The sequence below is a fragment of the Tinamus guttatus genome, unplaced genomic scaffold, assembly GCF_059628265.1.
Source record: "Tinamus guttatus ecotype Peru unplaced genomic scaffold, ASM5962826v1 Tinamus_guttatus_pri_ptg000366l, whole genome shotgun sequence".
Taxonomy (NCBI): domain Eukaryota; kingdom Metazoa; phylum Chordata; class Aves; order Tinamiformes; family Tinamidae; genus Tinamus; species Tinamus guttatus.
In genome coordinates, this window is record NW_028288900.1 from 412,753 (window position 1) to 433,737 (window position 20,985).

Sequence of the window (20,985 nt, forward strand, 5' to 3'; positions counted from 1 at the left end):
CAAAGTGGAGCAAGAGCTACTAGCGTGATTGAGAAAGACTTATATCTACAAGTACCTAGATGATAAATAATTTTAAGATGTGTTAGTGGTATTATGAGACAAGGAAGTGACCTCTTTATAGAAATCATCTTTGGTTCTGTCTTCTCAAGGATTGATCTTCAGAATGGTCCTATGTGACAGTTTCTTACATAAAACAAAAACAAAAACACCACCACCACCAAAAAAAAAAAACAAAGCAAAAACACCACCACCCCCCCCCCAAAAAAAAAAGAGACCCTGATAATTTATTTTTGGAAAAATAGTGCAGAGTGAACTGTTCTAGTGGGAAGATCATTGTCTTACTACAACCCTCCTTGTTTGGCACCCAAATACTTTTCCATAATTTTTACAAGACAAGTTTTAAAACTATTTTAATTTTTGGCTTAACTACCAAGATCACTGCTTAAAACTCCTTTTTAACTTTGTGGAGGTAGAGTTAAATTGAGAACTTTGCAAATCCTATCTGTAGTGATCAGGCTTCTGTAGGTTTCTGTGATTGCTTCACCTCAATGTTACTTTCTGCTCTCCTGTTGCTCTCTTTGTGGGAGGACTGAGATGGATCTCAAAGGACAATCTCTGATGATTTTTTTTCACATATTTTTCCAGAAATGGCAGCTTGTCTATGGAAAAATTTGCTCCTGACTGCAAAAGAAAGGATAATACAACAGCAGAGGGTATCACTATATGACTCGGCTCATGGCTATCAGGAAGAACTGATAAAGAAGAAACTTCAGCAGTTTGGTGGTGGATCCATCAACCTTTCCAAAGAAGAGGATGGCATTGGAATCCTGACCTTGAACAACCCAAGGCTAATGAATGCCTTCACAGGTATTCTGGGGGATGCTCTTTTTCTCATGTGCAGTTTTGTTTTGTTTCCTCTTCAGTCAGCTATTCTAGCATTTTGCCCCAGAAAAAGTAAAAGCTGTGCTTTAGTTAACAGAAGAAATGCTTGGCTTTTAGTGAGAGGTGCAGTTAAGTGTCCAGTGCTCTGTACGGTAGTAGTTTTGCAGTAGGCATCATAAGAATGTAAATTTTCCATGACACAAGGACTTTTCTGGCAGAAATGCCCATCCCTTTTCTTTCAGTCAGCACACAGTCTGTTGCTCCGCTCTTTCAAATTTATTTCTTTTTTTCTTTTTGTCTTTTCTGCAGTGGAAACACAGAGTATTTTTAAGAGAGTGGGTAGGTATCATTTTAGCTTTGTAGGTGGTGTTTTGCATTGTTCTTTACCTAATGTCTTTCCTGTAATTTACGCTTTGGTAATTCAGTCTTTTGCAACCACCCAAACTGGCTTTTTTTTTTTTTTCATTATTTGTCTTATATCTTAAATGTTAATGCCTGTTAAAAGAATTAGGTGAGCTGGCTATTCTCAGCTGTTGCAGATCAGGAATATTCCCAGTAACTTTTACATAGGGCAATGCTTAGCTATCAAAAATCACATGCCACTTTTCATTAATCTTGTATTAGGAGATGTTTTTCATCTACAAGGTAGGCGCATCTGCTATCTCTCTGTCTGAAATATTCCAATTTAAATGATTCTGTGCAGACATAAATGACAAAGGCTCAGGGTCTGCCCCTTCCCAAACTTGAGCTTTTTGTGAGCCTTACCCTATGAAGTCTTATTGTTTAATATTTTGAAATGGATACATTTGTGTCATCTTGTTCCTTTCCTGTTCTATTTTCCTGCCCAGATCTCACTGTTCCTTTACTACTAGCAAATATATTTGCAACCCACTAGAAAAGCACAGAACTGTTTACATGGAGAATGTCAATCTACTCCTCCTATTACTGATAGTTTGCTGCAAGGAAGAAATCCTAACAGAAGAACAGAATTTTTGATAATTCACCCAAATGTCTCTACAGTTTCCCTTTTGTTTCCTTTTTAAAGGCTGATCTGCAAAATTATTACCTAATTTGTAAACTTGAAAAGTTGTATCTAGAAGATGTTATGATGAAGATTATCTTTAAAAATGTCTACCTGTCAGCATATACATTATTATGCAATCCTGATTATGTCGTTGCATGTCCTTTTTCTTTAGCTCTGGTCTTATTTTCGACTCAAAAGAGATAGTCTGTGGACTGTAAGTTTTTGACTTCTTTGTTGTGGAAGTTGAAAGGGCTGCGAGAAATGAGAGGCAGTAGCAGAAAAAGAACAGAAAAGCCCAGTCTGTTATGGAGATCAGATATAATTTGAATGGCTTAAAGTGAACTTTCGTGGAGCCCTACAACTATGTTTTTCATTTTTTCTGGGCACTTAGCAGGAGGCCCTCAGAACTGACTCGCAGAAGTGCTGAGCAGTCCCAGCTGCTGTGTAGCTCACTGGTGGCTGGGCTTTGAATGTGCTAAGTGCCATATGATGTTAATGTACTGAAGTCTTATAGTGCATAGCTCAAACTGGACACCCCATAGTGGTGAGTATCTTCTTTAGCTCAGTTGGTCTAAAATGATCTCTCCTCATAGGAGTGCCATGAAAATAAGCTATTAGTGTATTTGAATTAGTTACTGCAGCAAACAAAGGCCACAAGAAAATGAGAGAACCAAACCTTCTGTCTTTGCTGTGAACCCCGATTGGCATATAGCACATGAGGCATGTGGCCAAGCACTTCTGTTTAAGGTGGTGTACAGAGCCCTGTGGAGACAGTACTCGATTTAACTACATAATAGCCACAAAATTTGCTGGGCCAATCCTGCTGTGGCGGTGAGGATACTGCTGCTTTCTGCTGCATACCTCCGACAGAGATGTTTGCTGCTGTAGTGGGGAGGATAGAAGCAAAACCATGTGGGTCCCTTGGCCACTGCTGTTGATGATATTGATTCAGTCTCCCTTTGATTTCGGTGTAACACTCCTCTGCAAGCTGCAGTCGGAAGGGGACAGGTTGTGCAACTCCAACCTTACCTGAGCAGGACCCATTGCCTTCCTAAGAGACTATAAACACCCCACCTCAAAGAAACTCTGTTGATTCTGTGTCTCAGGGCTGAATACTGGCAGATGTGAAATTATATATAGATATAGGCTTCTCTTAGAAAACTTTAAGATGTCATTAAGCTTTTGAGAAAAATCCTATTTACAAGGCATGTACTTCACACAGCAGCTTTTTATCTCAAAGGAATTATGTTTATTCTAAGATTGGGCAACTCATGGAGCTAAAAGCGGGAGAAAATTGTTAGCAAATTGGTAATGGGCAACATGGAGCTTGTTATGCCTTTTTTCTCCTCTTAATTGGAATCTGATAGCCACCTGTTTGAAATGGTCTCTCTGGAAACAAATGCTAACAAGGTCAGTTTCAGCCTGGTGGAACCAATTTCAGCAGCCTAACCTCTTGCTGAACTAAAGTTGAATGTAATTTAAAAGAAAATGGGCCAGCTTGCAGAAACTGCGTAACAGTAGTGATAGTTCTACTGTCTTGAATTGTCTTGAAAATGTTTATTCTTAAATTATAATGAAAAGGCAAACAAAATGTTTTTCTGGATAAATTTAGTGTTGTGAAGAGCATGAACTTACTTATTGGTATCAAACACTGAAAGTCCAAGGAAAGGAGGTTCTGCGTTAGGGGTGCAGCCTGATCATTTTATCAGTCATTATGGACCATGTCTATGGGTAAAATGTTAGTTTGGTGCTGTCACTGTAGTCAGTAACGTGAGGGATCTCCTCCTATGAGTAGGGGACAGGGTTTTCTGTTCGCTTCTGTTCAGGGGCTGCTGTTCCTTGCCATTGCATGCAGCTGGCTTGTGCAGTTCCCTTTTGTAAACTCCAGCTAACTAGATTTTTGGCTTCTATAATACTTTTGCAGAAAGACTGTTTGGTACCTCTCCACTTTGACTATTAAAAGGATTATTAAAAATATTTTATATTAAAAATTAATAATTAAACATTAAACATTATTGTATTATCATGTCATATAATAATTAGATGTTAATATTAATATATTCAAATATTGCAATTAAATGAATATTAAAATATTGTTGTTTATATTTAATATTAAATATTAAAATGATGATTAAAGCAAACAGTGGTTGCACTATATCTTGCTTGTGGCACAGCTTCAGTGGTGGCCCAAATATTTCTCTCATGCAAAAATGTGGGAAATACAGACAAAGTGAAATCCATGAGGTTGAGCCACACATTTAAGGAATGGCATACGAAGAAAAGTCATTGTCAAATATACTTGCAAGCTGGGGAGACATTGTAAGACCCAAAGAAATCTCTTCTAGGCCTTGTTCTGCTCCATATTTTCATTCATGGCTTGAAAGACAGAATAGAAAGTGACTTGCTGAAATTGTCAGATGACTGCATATTGGGAGGACTTGAAAGGCGATTGTATTTTGGAGCAGAGCAATGAGAGGCAAATGATCTTGATCAACTGCTAAAAGAGCTCAAGATCAACAAAGTGAAATGCAGTGAAAGCTGATAGTATGTGCCACGCATAAGAATCATGATTAAATTGTAAGTACAGAGTGGAAAGGTAGCAGTTTTTCTGACGTTTGTTAGAGATGTGTAGCCAAAAAAAGGTATCATTTTTATTATACAGTATGTAATATCCACTTAATTCTTGCTCTCCTCAGGATTATTGTCAAAATGTGCTCTTTTGGTGACTGAGAGCAAGTCTAAGGTAAAAGTGCTTTGTGGAACATTTGTTCTTGACCTGGCACTGGTCTTCACAAGGGCCTGCAGAATAAAACAAGCAGGAAGGAAAATAACCTCAGCAGGTGGGGATGGATACGAGGACATGATTTTAGGGCAAAAAAAGTTCTGTACATGCAGGAGTGGGGTCAAAAAGCAGCAGTATTTGAAGAAAGAAAGAAAAAAAAAAAAGGGCAAAGAGCTGTTGAGGGTAAAGCACACCTGTATTGAAAACAGGTAGGATTGTGTAAGTCCTTGTCAAAGGAAGGTAAGGCTGAGAGTGAGATCAGCCTGTATGTAGGCTGCTTTTTGAAACCGCTTTCTGTAAGTGCTTTGTCCTAAGTGTATATCTGAGTCATGGGCACTGAGAGAGAAAAGGCTTTAACTTAGTGCCTTTGCGAAGGATCTAGGACTAGCTCCAGAATAGCTGGATTTCTGGAATTCCAATTCAGGAAGGGTAAGGCTGTGACAGAAACCACCACAGGTTGTTGTTAAAAATACTACTCGGGGAGACCACTGAAGAGCAGCTTTTTGATGGAGACTGGGAAAGTTGTCCTCAGTAGGTGCTATTTGATTAAACTAATGTGGAGTCGATTGAAAACAAGGATCTATTGGGGAAAGATTGCTTTGCTGAGGAGTGAATTCTTGGTGTAGGTGAATATTAATTCTCACCTCTCCATTATCCAAAAAAAAAAAGAAAAGAATCATGTGAATATGATAATTGGTGCATGGTTATCTTCTGTGCTTTGCCAGCTCTTTGGGTGCAGTGGAATGAAGATAACATAAAGGTTGTCATTAGATGGATAGACCTATCCATGAGTGGATACCTATAAGCTCACATTGCAAACAAAAATAAAGCAGCTGGAGTTTATACACTTCCTTTTTGTGAGTGTAGCACAGACTGCGGAATATTTTTCAGAATTCCAGGAAGTCCATCTATTACAGTGCTTGTAATTTTAGGGGGGAATTTGTTGCTGTCTTGTATTTTTAAGCCCATAACTTAACACTGATAACTTGTTTTTGGTAGTGAAAAATGTAATATATGATATTGATAATCACATCCTCTTGAGAAATTTCCTTCTCTCCTTTATGACAGGCACTATGATGATAGAACTCCAGGAGAAGGTAACTGAATTGGAAAACTGGAAGGATGGCAAAGGCCTTATCGTCTGTGGTGCAGGAAACACTTTTTGTTCAGGATCTGATTTGAATGCTGTCAAAGCAACATCCAACTCTGAGGCAAGTAGTGATGCAAGTTGCATTTTTGGAGAAAAATGAGCTCTATGATATTCTGAGGCCTCCTTCACATGGAGGTGTTCAGCTATGCTTGTGCTGCAATTAGACATGCAAGTCACAGAATGAAGATTTTCATGTTTGGAAAAATCCTGGCAGCCTCTTTAAGTAACAACTTAAGTGTTGATGTAAATGATTCATAACTCTGAATTAGTATATTACATAGTCTTTTTAGTCTGCTATTTAAAAATGTCATTTTGGTTTCTTAGGATTATATGGTGCATTTGCATGTAAAATAACCTGTGTTTCAGTAGTTTAACCTTTAAAAGCAGATGCAAGAAATTCCTTATGTATACTAAAATCAAAAACAAATTTAAGAAGCATGGCTACTACTGCATAAAGATTTCACTTTTGTCAACACTGTGCTTGTAGCTGACTGAAATGCAAGGACAGCTTTGTATTATAGAGCTTTGGATTGATCTTATGTCAGATAAGTTTGGCATTGACAAGGTGAGAGAATGGGCAATGTGGCACCATTTTTTTGTTGTTGTTGCTATTGTGGTGTTTCTTTTTGTTTGTTTTTTTATGACACCACCTTGTTTTGGCTGCTTTTACAAATGCTATCATTCTTTCAGGAGTCAGTATATGGTTCCTGCCAGTATGTGAAGAAGGACCTTATCAACAGTGGGGTGGGAGGGTGGGATCCTGCTGCTAATTCCATCCTGATTTGCAGTTATAGTAGCAGACGTCCTGCTGCTGATTTGTGCTTTTGTGCTCATTTCAATTTTGAAGGTTTTGTCAATACAAACTAATTTTAATTGAGCATTTCAGTAAGAACATGAATTCAAGAACTGATTAATATTTCTTTAGTGATGAGTTGTCTTTGATGAAACTTAGCATCTTAAAATACAAAGACTTAAATATTTTGACCTCATAAGTAGGATGTTCCAGTTCTTAAAAGTTACAGGAGGCTGTTTCCTGTGCTTTTTCTAAGCATTGAGAAACCATATTTTGTAGACATTAAAAAAAATGCAGACACGTCTAGATTTCAGAAAACTATATGTGCTCTTAAAATACCCCAGTGAAAACTTCTCAAAAATTCTATCTGAGCTTTTCAGCTTGGTTTAGTATTATGGTAACAGAAAAGAAGCTGCAATCAGACATATACTGATTTTTTTTTTCTTCCTGATCTGTAGTCTTAGCTTTCCTCTAAAATTCTGCATTTGGTAATTTTCAGTGATTCTGTTTTCATATAGGCTATGTTGGACATTTAGACATATTTTGTCTTGGAGCCGTTATGGTGGGAGAGAGGATTGGCATAAGGGTTAGGCTCAGTAACAGATGTAGTGGGCAAAATGAAATGTGCAGGTATTGATCACAACTTTGTTGAAAATTCTCTGCAAAGAACCTAGATCTCCTGCTAAGGCTGAAATGCGAGTGTAAGAGTCACAAGAAATGCTCCAAGAAGAATTGGACCTGGTTGCTTTCTGTTCCCTTGGTAGAGTTCAAACTATTTCCTCTACTCAGCCCTGGTGAGGCCACATCTGGAGTATTGTGTCCAGTTCTGGGCTCCACAGTACAAGAGGGATGTGGAGCTGCTGGAGAGAGTCCAGTGCAGGGCCACAAGGATGATCAGGGGCCTGGAACATCTGCCCTATGAGGAGAGGCTGAGGGAGCTGGGCCTGTTCAGCCTGGAGAAGAGAAGGCTGAGAGGGGATCTGATCAGTGTCTATAAGTACCTCAAGGGATGCAGTGAGGAGGATGGTGCTGGCCTCTTTTCACAGGTGGCCACCGACAGAACTAGAGGTAATGGCCACAAACTGAAGCACCAAAAGTTCCGCAGGAACTTAAGGAAAATTTCTTATCAGTGAGGGTGACAGAGCCCTGGAACAGGCTGCCCAGAGAGGTTGTGGAGTCTCCTTCCCTGGAGATCCTCAAACCCGCTTGGACGCAGTCCTGTGCCACGTGCTCTAGGTGACCCTGTGTGTGCAGGGGGGTTGGACTAGATGACCTCTAGAGGTCCCTTCCAACCTTAACGATTCTATGATCCTATAATTTATCGCAAAGTGAGAATTTATATGTAATGGCAACCCCTAAGTCATCTCTTTGATAGGAGTTAACAGTTGTTATTAATTTGAACTTCAGTAAAGCACAGAATTTATTTTACTCCAGAGCTGCAGAACTCTGCTCTGTAGCATGCTGCAGGTGAGTGAATGTTGTCTGGTTTCAGGTCAGGTTTTCAGCGCAGGGGGTGCTGTAAGGCAGAAAGGGATGAGGTTTGTGCCTGAACCAGTGTGTTTTTTCCTTTCATTTTTGGCAAGGCTGCTTTAGCTCATTTCTTTTATGAGTGACCCCAAACTTTTGTTTTTATTCCTCCTCTGACTGTTCTTTTTGTGTTTTGGGGGATGTAATGCTTTGGCTTTTCCTGATGGGCAGGAAAGGCAGGTTGATGGCCAAGGATACCGAAGGATTTTCATGCCCTCTAGTGGCTCCTCCTCCTCTTCTTCCTCTGGCGTTGGCTTGTGCCTGACCTGAGAACAAACCCAAGCACCCTGCCTGCTCTTCCTCACGCTAACGAAATGGTGACCAGCTTGCAGCAGGCAAATTAAGAGTGAAACTGAACATAAATAACTAAATGTGCCCCCGTAACCCTGCTTCCCAAGCGCAGTCGCCGCACTCTGGAGTGAAACTCAAATCGCCAACTAACCAAAAAGTGGGGGGGCCCTTGGAAGGATGGCAAAGAGGAATGAAGAGGAGACCTTGCTTTTGTTGATCCCTGGATCTCCTGTCGCTCTACGGCAGCAGCTCTGAGCAGTGTCAGTGGCCTCTTGTGCAGTGGGAGCTGCTTTGTGGAGCCGCTCTTGGTGTGAGCAAACCCTTCTGCTTTGGCAGCAGGATAGCCACCAGCGTGGCCTGCCGTTCTGCCTCATGGGGAAGCGACTCTCCTCTCCCCTGCCTCCTTGCCTCCCCACCTCCACCCAAGCTGTTAATCTCTTCTTCCATATGCAGCGTGTATGGAAACCTGGATTTTGCCTCGCTTTCTGCCTGTTAGCTTCCTTTTTACTCCACAGACAGTATTATAGAAAAATATGATTATTCCACTGGACTCCAGTGACAACCTTTTGCTCAGATAAAATATTCAAGCAGCCTTATTTTTCTTATCAGGAAGGCTTGAAGTATATATTGGCCAGGACTCAAGTAATTGTGCTTATTTCTTATTTCAGGGTAGTTTTTTCTGCACAGTCATTTTCCCATGTGATGCAGGCTAATCTTCCCACCACCTGAGAGTAGGAAGACCTTTATTTCTGTCCGTTCACTCATAACTGCATTTATCAAGCTGATCCGTTCCAGCATTAATCTGCAATTACCATTTTGAGTTTGGTGTGAATTGAAGTGGCCGTTTTGAATGCAGGGCCTGTTCTGTGCTGGGTGAGAGCAGGTTTTATCTGCAGAGCGTGGCTTCGGCTGCCTCCCGATGGCTCCGGTACAAGAACTGTGCAAGGCCTTATCTCAGCATTGGTACTTTTTACTTTCCTGTGGGGTTTAAGCTTTTCTTCCAATTCTGAAATACTAAAGCAGTTGTTTTGGAGGACTTGATCCTTCTTTAATTTAGAATGGAAATACTTCAACTGATTTTAATAGGTGTAGGACGTGGATACAGTGCTAAGTATAAGGCTCTCTTTGTAAACCACATTATAATTACAGGAATTTTCCAGCAGCCCTTTACTGTTATGAAGCTGAATGAATTCCTTGGTGCCTGTGACAGTCTTGCCATGGCAGCTTTTACCTGCCAGAGTCCCGGCCCTGCGTGCCCTAATGGTGCTGTGCACTCCACGCAGGGTAGTGCTTGGGAACCCAGGGAGCTTGGATATTGCTGATGTCAAGACCTGCTCTGGACTTAACTGTTGGAAGAGCTCAGGAAAAGCTCATTAAGCTTCTTCATTTGCAGTTATATGAGTCAGAAGCTTTTAATTAAGGTAAATTAATTATCTTATTGACCCCTGCCCTTAAAGTTGGGTATTAAAAATCAGTAAATACCAAGAGAGATGTTTGTACTTCCTCCTCATAATTTTCTTTTTGAAAGACAAACTGAAATTGCTATCTGCTGCTTTTTACTTCCACTGTGTCCAAACATTATTATTTTTTAATCTGAATTAAATGACATGTGTGCAGTTAAATGTATGTATGGTCATGATCATACTGCATTATTCATGTGTCTTTGTTCCTGGTCAATACTGGACGCCAGAAGAAGAGTGTAAAAACAAGTAAGGCAGACAGTGATTTTTCTTAAGAATATTCTCTTAGCCTTCAGCAATTTGTGACTCAGATTTCCGGAGCTAAAGATGTTACCTTGGATTTAATAACCTGTTACAGATTTTCTTTCTGTCACAAGTTTATCTAATTGTTCTTGGAGCCATGTATTATTTAAGAGGTTGCAATACTGTGCTGTAAAGTGTTTCACAGTTAGTGGCATGCTGTGGGAAGAAATACATTTGCTTTTGAACCTGGCAGCTACTGATTTTATTTGAAGCTCTGTAATTCTTATACTGGAAATGAAGGGAAGGATTGTTCCTTATTCACTATTGTTTGCAAGCTGAATACTGCAAGCTCATGTAAAACAAAAACAAGGAGAGAAATAAGACTGTCTTTCAGATTAAATGCTTGTGACTGAAACAACAAAAACTATAGTTAATTTTTTTTTGTAGATTTTGAGCAGTAAAATATAGTCTTATATATGCAGCAAAATATAGCCTCATATTTTAAATGGAGTATTATGGGTATTTTTGTGGGAGGAGAGAGAAGGGGAAGAGGAAAGAATGTGCAACTTCATGTCATGGAAACATGGAAACTATAACTGAGATGATAAAATGTGGATTGGGCTCTGATTTTGACCTGGTCTATACTGGGCCTATGTTATTGCATCCTGAGGTTGGGCTGGGCTTCAGGAAAAGCTAGAAGAAGAAGGAAACAAAAAACCCTTCTGGAGTAAATGTAATGAATATTCCTATCTGCTCTGTTTTTATATTTAGTTGCATGACATTAGGATCACTTAACATTTGGGGATTTTTCTGTCTTTTATAGGATGGGATGAATATGTGCATGTTTATGCAAAATACCTTAACCAGACTTATGAGGTAATATATTTTTTCTTTTCCTTTCTTTATGAAATAATCATAAGGATTGGAGTATGTTTTGACTAGATCTTTAAGGAGCTATTTAAAGTTAAATATACAGTTTGAATATGTAAATTTGAATACCAGACCTTGTATTTGCACATGTGAATCAGGTAGGTATTTGTGGATGTAAACCAAGCTTGACATTTCACAATTATTAGGCTTTCTGGAGATAGGAGCAGGAAAAAAAAATCTATAGGTTTATAGGTGGAGGGCCAGGAAACTTGATCTTTGCAGGCTCTGACTTCTGTAACTCAGTGGGAATTCAACTGGGCTCTCAAATCAAGCAGGGCCAGCTTATGCGGCCTACGCAGGTAACATTAATATATTTATTTAATCTTGTCACTTCGTAAGAAGAATATGTTCAATTCTACCATCTGGTACTTCTCAAAATCTTTTTTTTTTTTCCTCCTTTATATTTAGCTTCCCTTAAGAAATCTCATTTCAATTAAATTCGTGTGTGGCAGATTCTGCCTTTTGTCTGCTTAGGGCTCCTTGAAGATAAATGTTCTACGTTTCCAAATGGTGTATATGAGAAAATGTCATGAGTTAACATTGTTCTGTGAAGCTGCCCAGGAGAGCGGAGATGTAGTTACTGTGTTGTAAGGAATGCTCAGGATCAGAGCAAGTCGTTTGTGTAAGCTAACCTCTGTATAATCAAAATCTGCATGCAGGAAACGAGGAAAAATGAAAATTAAGGCCTTACCTGGGGTGTCTTGTCTGAGAGTATGCAAGCACTGCTTTGCAGCCATAATTAAGGGACAGTGCTGCATTGCTCTGGGGAGGGAGGCTGCTGTGGAGCTCTGAGGGAGCTGTGCCTCACTGTGACTCTGAAGAGGTTCCTCGAGTGCATGGGAAACAGCAGGCCGTGTAGACACAGGGACTTGGACCTTTGTGCCCTGTACTGTGTAAAGTGTGCTCTAACTGGTGAGGGTGTTTGGGCCATAATAAATTGTTTGTGATGAAGAAAAGAAAATATATGGTAAGAAAAGCAAATATATGGTAATAAATTGTGAAGTTGACTTCACAGTTGATTTCATAGTGGCAGTAGAGATTCACAGAATAGTTGAGGTTCAAAGGGACGTCTAGATACCGTCGTGTCCAACCCCCCTGCTCAAGCAGGGTCACCTACAGTACCTTGCTCAGGACTGTGTCTAAACAGCCTTTGAATATTCATCCATGAATAAATGGAACAATACTAGACCCAGTATCTCACCCGTGGGTGGCAGCGCTAGCTGCAGGCCTCTCAGTAGACTTTGTGCCACTGATCCCAACCCTCTGAGCTCTGCCTTTCTGCCAGTTCTCAATCCAGCTCACTGTCCGCTCACTGAGTCCACACTTCCTGAGCATCCTTGTGAAGCCAGTGCTGTGGGGGACAGTGGTGAAAGCCTTGCTGAGGTCATGGTAGACGGCATCCAGACACCCCAGCCTGGAAGGCTGTCCAGTGGGTTAAGCATGATTCCCACCTTGTGAGTCCAAGTTGACTACTCCTGATCACCTCAAGAGGTTCTCCCTGCCTGCTGTCGTCCTTACAGTCTGTGAATTACCTTGGTTAAATTTAACCCTATCGTAGGTAATCACAGTTTGTTCTTTTCAAAGAGCAGTTATTGATGTCTGAGGTGGTAGAATTCTCATTCCCCCTTGCAGATGGTCATTTTAGGTATAACCTGTAGCACATGTCACAAGCTAGTGCATGACTTGCTTTACTGTGCTCCCATTAGATCTGTCTTCACATTGCATTATAGGATTACATATTAATTAGGTAATAGTCATTTTTGCATAAGTGGAGCGTCATTGTGCGCAATGACTGTGTGCAGTTAAATCTGCAAAGGTGCAGCTGTGTGAATGAGTTAAAACAGTATGTTTTCTGTATGCTGAGCTTTTAGTATAGAAATTGTGCACTTGAATGCTTTTGATGTTTAAAAAAGATTTAGAGTGTGAATTTTGCTCTTGTGTAGATTGCCGTTGATCAGTGTTGCACTAGTCCAAGGGAAAGCTCTTGGAGGAGGAGCAGAGCTTACCACAGCATGTGATTTCAGGTAAGATTAAACATTTTAGTTGCTTTCATGTTGGGTCAGTGATTCGATGAGAATATCTATGAAATGGGGGAAGCTTGAGGTGTTGCTCTAGGAAGGAGTCAAGTCCCTCACTTCCATAGTGTTTGGAACTGGGCCTCTCTGCTTTGTAAACAGACTTTACAGGAAGAATGATTGGGTTTCCTGATAGTACCGAGGGAAGATTAACTGTCAAGTTACACAGTTCGGACCACTGGGAAGAAAAAGAACAGTGATGCTCTTAAGCAACAATTTAAGTCGTAGAAAAAGTGGTTCCAATTTTTCATAAAACATAGGTAGGAGGGCTGCAAAACTGTATGTCCCTTTTGTGGCTGTCATAAATAAACATAAATAAATTAACTCTCCATTAATTAAACTCTCTCAGTTTTGGATTTACAGTTATGTGTTTATTATTTGTAACCTGTGCTTAAATGTTGCACAATTTTTGACACAAGAGTTTGAGAGGCAAAAGAAAGCAAGTGAAGATTTGTTCCATTTTTTTTCTTCTGTACAAGTGCATGAATTTGCCAGCATGAACTAACCAGCAAAAAACAGAGAGCTTTAATTAAAAAGTCTGAATGCAGAGCAGGGACAGGAAGAAACTGAAACAATAACATGTCACTTTGTTTGTTCAGTTTCTAGTGTGCAAACAACTTACAGTGTAACAGGATAAGCAGTGCACTTAGCTTTTCTGAAAATTGAGGCACTTTTAGTTGAGTTTCTGTCTAAGAGAAAGAAATGTAGTTCTTAAGAGGGCCTTAGTGCTTGAAGTGAGAAATGAATTTCCTAGCACAGGCCAAAATACTTATGTTCAAAAGTGATATTAAGCAGAATGAACTAGAATTTTACAATGCTGTTCCAGGTATCAAGAACAGGCTTTGGATAGAGGAGATGTTATCCCTACTGAGCCAGTGAAAGTAGATTGGGCTGCATCTTTGTGGCTATACAGCACTCAGTCAACTGGAATCCTGCTCTGCCTTTGGTCTGAGTACTGTTGCTGTTCCGCATAGCTAGTGAACTTGCAAAGAAACATCACATTTAGCAGCTGAAGCATTAACAGGCAAATGTGTCTGTGTGACCTAGTAGATCTTTGTCTCTGTGGGTCCATTGACAGAAACTGGATCCTGTTATCCCTAGATAGGAGTTTAGGGAACGTGAACATAATACAATGAAAGTCTTTTCACCTTTTAAAATATTGCTCTCTACTTTTACTCCAGCTATGCTGCTTGACTTACTGTATAATTACAATCTTTGTCAAGTAGCTCTTATTTGCATGAAGGGAGCAGCTGCAGTTCCTCTGATGTGCTGCCATAATTTTCATAATAATTACAGCTGTTGATCCATCTTCCATTGCTTTCTAACATACTCATCCAGTGCAACTTAGTAATAGCAATTCAGAAGCACTAAATGAGACTTAATTAATAACAAAGGCAAGATAAAGAAGTACATTCTTTACTTATATTACTCCTGAATTAAACAATTTTGATACTGGGGGGTAAAATGCTGGTTCTTTTGAAGACTATGGGAAGATAATAGTGGAACAGGAGCTGTTCTGAATCACTGGATAGTAAAAGAGAATTTGAGAGCATATAGGTCGGAGTTTTGTTTCCATCCTTGAATAAAATGTTGCATCATGGTTGTAAATATCTATCTAATACTAAAAACAGGCACAGATAAAAATTCAAATTCCCTTCCGTGTTGGGTGGTGGTGTTTTTGTTCCCTTGTGTTCCCACACACGTTCTCCAGTTACAGGGTAAACCGCCTGTGTGCTGGGTGCTTGGTTCTCTGTTAGTTTGTATTCCATGAACTACACTGATGCTTTTCAAGCAGTTTACTTGTAGGAGAAGGCTTGTGCCCTCTCTGTTGACTGTGCTTGCCAGCATGAGGTACATCCATACTAAAGCAGATGTGGACAAATTCATTTTTTTAATTAGTGTGATGGTTTTGAGATGTTACTGATGTATTTTTCCAATGGCAGTTCTTGCGGCTAGTTCATCTGTTTTGAACTGTCTCATTTTTAATTAGATTAGGGAGGCCTTGCACAAATTCTAGCACTTTTATTGTTGATATAAGGACAATAATGGAATCTTTAGTCATTCCATCTTTGATTTGGAAGATCTGCAGTCAGTAGCCACTTTATGAATTGCTGCAGCATAATTGCATAAGAAGCAACATCCTTTTTCTTTTATTAAAAAAAAAGACCATAAACATGCAATTGAACAAAAATTGTCTAGACAAGTGCAAGGCAATTTAAATTCTTTCACAAAATCACAGAATTGTTGAAGCTGGAATGAACCTTGGAGATCCTCACATCCAACCCCCCTGGGCAAGCAGGGTCACCCAGAACAGGCTGCCCAGGATTGTGTCCACATGGACAAGGATGGAGACTCCATGATGTCTCTGGCCAACCTGTTCCAGTGCTCTGGCACCTTCCCAGCCTTTCCTTAGGTTCAGGTAGACCTTCCTTTATTTCAGTGAGTGTCTGTTGCCTCTCATCCTGTCACTGGGTAGCACTGAGAAGAGTCTGGCCCCATCCTCTCTACATCCAAGCTCAGATCCAAGTCTTCTCCAGGCTCAGTGCTCCCAGCCTTTCCTCATTCAAGACGTGCTCCAGTCCCCCAGTGATCTTAGTAGCCGCCTGGTGGACTCACTCCAGTAGCTCTTGTACTGGGGAGCCCAAAACTGGACACATCCTCCAGGCTTAAGCCTCACCAGGGCTGAGCAGAGGGGCTCCCTTGACCTGCTGGCAACCCTCTACCTCATGCAGCTATGGGTTCTGTTGGCCTTCTTGACCACAACAGCACGTTGCTGCTTCATGGATGGTTTGTTGTCTACTTGGAACAGAGTTTTCGGACTTTTTCTGATATGATAGTTTGGAAGTTAGTGGTCTGATAGGGAAGCTAATGCTTCTCCCCCTCTAATAACAGAAAATTATTTGGTCTCAGTTATTCCTCTAGAAGTGCATAATGCAAAAATATGTATGTATAAATCTTGAGAAGGGGAGTGTTTTTTTTTTTAAACTATAGCTTGGAGAAGCCTAGACTTTTTTTCAGTGTGCCACTGTGGTGTGTCCTCTCCAAGCCTGTGAAGATGGCTAGAGGGTTCTTCCAAACGTTGGCGCACGTTGCAGTTCTGCAGGATGCTGCAGCCGTTGCAGGGAAACGCACAGAGGACTGTGGTGCTGGTGCCTTTGCCTAATTCAGTGATTGAGTTTTACACAAAAGCAGAATAAATTACCCGCTCTGAGCTCCTTTGTGAAGAAACTTGAACAATATTTTATATCTTCATAATGCATGAAATTAGAAAACTCAGTTTTCAGGGTTGGTTCAGCTATTTAGACTGGACTATAATGGGTTGCTGGGCAATAAACTAAGAAAAGGGATATGTGGCATAGGCTGGTAATGAATCTATTTGTGCCATTAATAGTATGACTGTAATCGCTGAGCATGGTAGCTGCAGTTGGCTACCAGCCAGAGCATGTAACTCTTACTGATGTCTAAACTATCTGCTGTGCTTTTGAAAAATCTCACTGAGGTTAATATCTGTGTACGTCTTTTGGATGCCTCTACAGCACTGAAAATCTGACCAAACATCCTCTGTGAGTTGGACCTGCGTTGTTCCTGGGCACTTTTGTAAAGTCTATCCCCACATCCCCTTTTATCTTTATTGCTACTGCAGTCAAAATAGCCAAAGGTACCCTGCTGCCATATGAATCCAATTTAATGCCTCTTTAGGCAGAGGATGAGAGTGCAAAGATGAGAAGTTACCCACTTATCAAAGGCAGCTCATCACTATAGGCAACAGTGTTATCTCTCTCTCTTTTTTTTTTCTTTTTCTTTTTTTATTTGGAAATTAAGCAGCTCTGATTTTTTCGGATAGAGCTGACATTGCACAGTTAAATCAAAAAGGCACCTTTTTTTATCCTTGCTTATGCTGAGCAGTATCTTATAAGAACCACCACTGATTTTAAAAAGGTATTTGCTTTCTGAGCACTCTTATGCTCTGTATTTTTAGGAGTGGTGGAGTCTGGTTTTTAACAAGGGAAGAAGTTTATACTAATAATAGTGCATTGATATCAAATTGGCCTTGCTGTGCTTCGATTATTTTCTGTATTTTTGTGATAAATGGTGATGCTTATTAGTATGCTTTAAGGTGCAAGGCATGTTTGATAAAGCACATAAGAGATGCAGTGAAAAATGTTGTTGTAGAACAACATTTTTGTTGTGTGTGTTCTTGTGATGACCGTTTTTAAGTGCACAAAATATGGTTTATACAAAATGACAGAAGCAGAAGAGTATACAGTCACTATGTAGGTGAAGGCATGTTATGACTGACTTCTCAGCTGTAGATACTCATATGCTTTTATATTGGGTTGCAGATAACTTGTTGCTCTTAAGGGGAAAAAAAATGCTGTGAAAGTATTACCATTTTGCTGTGTTCTACAGCAGGCTTTTCCAAGATTAGGCTTCAAAAGGCCACAATACAATGCACTAGCTTCTTCGGAAATATCTTGATGTGTACAAGGATTTCAGCCTTTACTTTTACCAAAAGGGGCTTTTAGGTAAACAAGATGCTACTGTTTGAAATAAGGGTCCTCAGCACATAATAGCTCTTTTCATTGGGCAGAGCATAATATGAGTGTATGGGAGGGAATTCATGTATTCGTGGGGTCTTGTGAAATCTGGTCTGACTAGGCCCTTTTCACCAGAGATCATCTCAAAAAGTCATTGTTGTCAGGTATCAATAACCAAATCTCAGCCTGGGTTCTCTCAACTGCAAGTTCTTCCTATATTCTCTAGATCTCTTGTTTATTTTAACTACATAAAATTTCCCTCTTTTTTGATACATGTATATAAACTTAGAGAATTTAGTTTGAGTGAATTGGCAGTTTTAGAATTTCATTGAACAGTGGCATGTCACTTCACATTTTCAGAGCAATGGAGGTTTGTTAGTACAACTTTCAGACAGATTTTCAAAGAACTTGGGTTACAGTGGATGTCTGCCTTTAGAAAGGCTGTTCTTATTTTTGACCTGGTGTAACTGAAGTCTCACTAAATAATCACAACACTGCTAGAAAGGGGGCCCAAGAGCTTATGCTTTTGGACATGTGTTTATGTCTGTGAGCTTTTCTTAATGGCCAGTGTTCTTTACCTTTGAATTTAAATGTTTACCACCTTCCATGCAAAGAATTTATGTACAGAGTCTACAGTTAAAATTTACAACTGTTTGATTTTACTGGAAATGTAAACAACAGCTTCAGAATATGAACTTGAGCTGAACTTTTCACATTGAGGTTGTCTTTTCATAAGGCATTTGCTTCTGTCCAGGTTTTCGAGAGGTCAGACCCTCTTGTCCTTGCTGAATGAGATTTTTTTTTTTTTTATGAACACATAGCCTGTATTTTAGACCACTTCTGTCACACACGCTTGTTTTCTCTGTTGAACACTCCTGTGAGTGGCTGTTTCTCTGCTGCATAGTAATAAGAAGCAGAGGTATCCCAGATAATAATAATAAAGCTAAATGAGGCAGATTTGGGGGAATGCAGAGCTGAAACTGCAACGTTTTTCTGTACCTGTGCTGATGAGTCCTGAGACTCCAAGCTGACAATAATAGTGTGCAGGAGCGTGTGAGGTTCGGGGGGAGAAAGTTTAGGAAGGGTACAAACGCACTGGGATTGACGGATACAAGTGCAATGGACAAGTGAGCTGCCCTCAACTTAGGAAAACCAATAACAAACATATATATGTGTGTGTATGTATACACACACAAACATACACACACAGACAATCAGGTAACTGTACATGTTGGTTAACTGAAGCCTGAGAAACACACACATTGCGGTTGGCTCCATGAGGTTGGGTTACATCAGACTGTTGTCATGAGTCTGCCATGAGGGCAAACTGCTTGAACACTCATGTTGACATTGAAGGAGGGTGTCCCTGCTGCCATCCCCGGGTTTTTGCTTATCTCTACTTTGCCATGCACCAGTGAAGATGCCTGTGTGTCATTTGAGCTCGCTTAAAAGCAATAAAAAGGCTGTGTAATTTCTGCGTGTTGTCGTAGTGAGTCAGTGGTTTGTAAAGGATGTAGTAAAGCCTAGAGTCACTGCAAAGGAGGGACGCTGTGGCCAGGAGAGGAGGGCAAAGAACTGGAGGGATGGAAACAGCCATCCCCTTCTGGCTCTAGGGAGCTCTTAAATTGCCTCAGTTACTCCTGAAACCGCAGCTTTAAAGTGCCCAACTTGACACTGAGTTGGGTTCCACAGAATGTGTTCCAGACTTCTTAAAACTGTTGAACCACTTTTTTTTTTTTTTGTCCCGTTACTTGCTATCGAAGAGCTACTAAAATAAGTTTTCCTCCATTCTCTAGCATCCTGGCTAGCAATATAGTTCACACTGATGGTATCTGAAAGGTCATTGTTCACATCTGATTTACTGCTCATTAAAGTGTCCAAATAGTCACTAAGTGATTCAAAATCTCCTTGAATTTTGCAAATTTAAGCAGGCGTTGCTAACTTACTAATCTGAGTATCCATGTATATATATCCTGCACACATTGTGTTCACTATTCTAGTGACTTCTAGTCTTTCCCTTGATCATGTTCTCTCATGCCCTAATACCAGGCAACTCAGTATTCCCATCAAGGTTCAGAGGCCTGCTGACTGGGCCTCCGTATCCATTTTCCCTCAGGGCATATCCAGAATTGTGCAAAACTTGACTGCAAACTGCCTGAACCTGTAGACACTGATGGCTTCAGCTTCCTGCCTCTTCCTGGATGTCATACTTGGTAAGAGATTAGCTTTTAGTGCTGTAACTCAGCAGTCACAGTAGTAATAAAATTATTAATTCTTATATTAAAATTTTTAAGGGAGTTTAAGAACTTTGAGTGTATCCATGGTCTGCTATTAGGCTTTATTTACATGTTCTCTTTTATATGTGTTGTTGTTTATATTCAGAAATTTTAAAATAAAAAACAAAAAAAAAACAAAAAAACAACCCCCTGACACATTTAGAGTGAGGAAAAAAAGTCCTTTCAGTAAATATGTGTTTGTATGATAGAGAAAAGATCTAAAATATGAAGATAACAGGGGAAACTTACTCCTTCTGATCAATCAGAATATTCATATTTTTAGTCATACTTTTGGAGGATCCAGTTTGCTGAAAATGTGCCTGTCTCTGGCCAGCTAATCTTGAATGTAACATCTAAACATCTAGCAGTGATCCAAAACTGTCAAGGAGGTGAAAATGTTAACTTACTTTCTGCAGTGTTGGTCTTTTCATGTTAAATCCTTCCTCCCATTTATGCTTCTTTTAATACAAGTTGTCTCCATCCTTCTATCCCTGCCTTCCCCTTCTCGGCCACCAGAACACAGTGCTGGCTCTTGGTCAGCTCGTCGTCCTCCAGGTCCTTCAGAGCAGCTCAGACCTTGTAACTCTGAGAGCTGATGTGAAGAAATCCTGTTTCTTTCCCATCAGCTGCTTTCAGGAAAGTGATCTTTGCATTTTGGCACTTCTTGGATGCCAGTGCGTTATGAGCCAGGTCACTGGCTCCCCTTTCTGTGTCAGCAGCAGAGACAAGCAAAGTGCATGACCAAAATGCCCTTGCTTCTAAGAAACTTTTGAGCTTGGGCCAGGTGAATTCTCTTCTCCTTTGTTTGGTCTTGATAACTGGCCTAGACACAAGTAGAGAATTATGAAACAGGTTACAAACACAGGTGGTGACTGGTCTGCAAGAAAGTATGCACGTACTTAAAAAAAAAAATCAATTTGGAGAAAAATCTTTTAATTTCTAGCTGAATACTTTGATTCTGGTTTAGTTAGATTATCAAAAACCTTTACCTCCAAGTGGTCCTTATGCATCAAA

The 20,985-nt window shown here is 40.1% G+C and overlaps 1 protein-coding gene across 1 annotated transcript in view; it reads left to right on the forward strand.

Moving 5' to 3' along the window:
- Positions 1 to 628: 628 nt before the first annotated feature.
- Positions 629 to 20,985, forward strand: part of ECHDC1 (ethylmalonyl-CoA decarboxylase 1) — a 31,046-nt gene continuing 10,689 nt past the window's right edge. The window contains exons 1-4 of the mRNA XM_088530325.1: positions 629 to 867; positions 5,757 to 5,899; positions 10,976 to 11,028; positions 13,026 to 13,106. Coding sequence (XP_088386451.1) covers positions 648 to 867; positions 5,757 to 5,899; positions 10,976 to 11,028; positions 13,026 to 13,106 — 497 coding nt within the window. The 5' untranslated portion in view covers positions 629 to 647. The remainder of the gene's footprint in view (positions 868 to 5,756; positions 5,900 to 10,975; positions 11,029 to 13,025; positions 13,107 to 20,985) is intronic.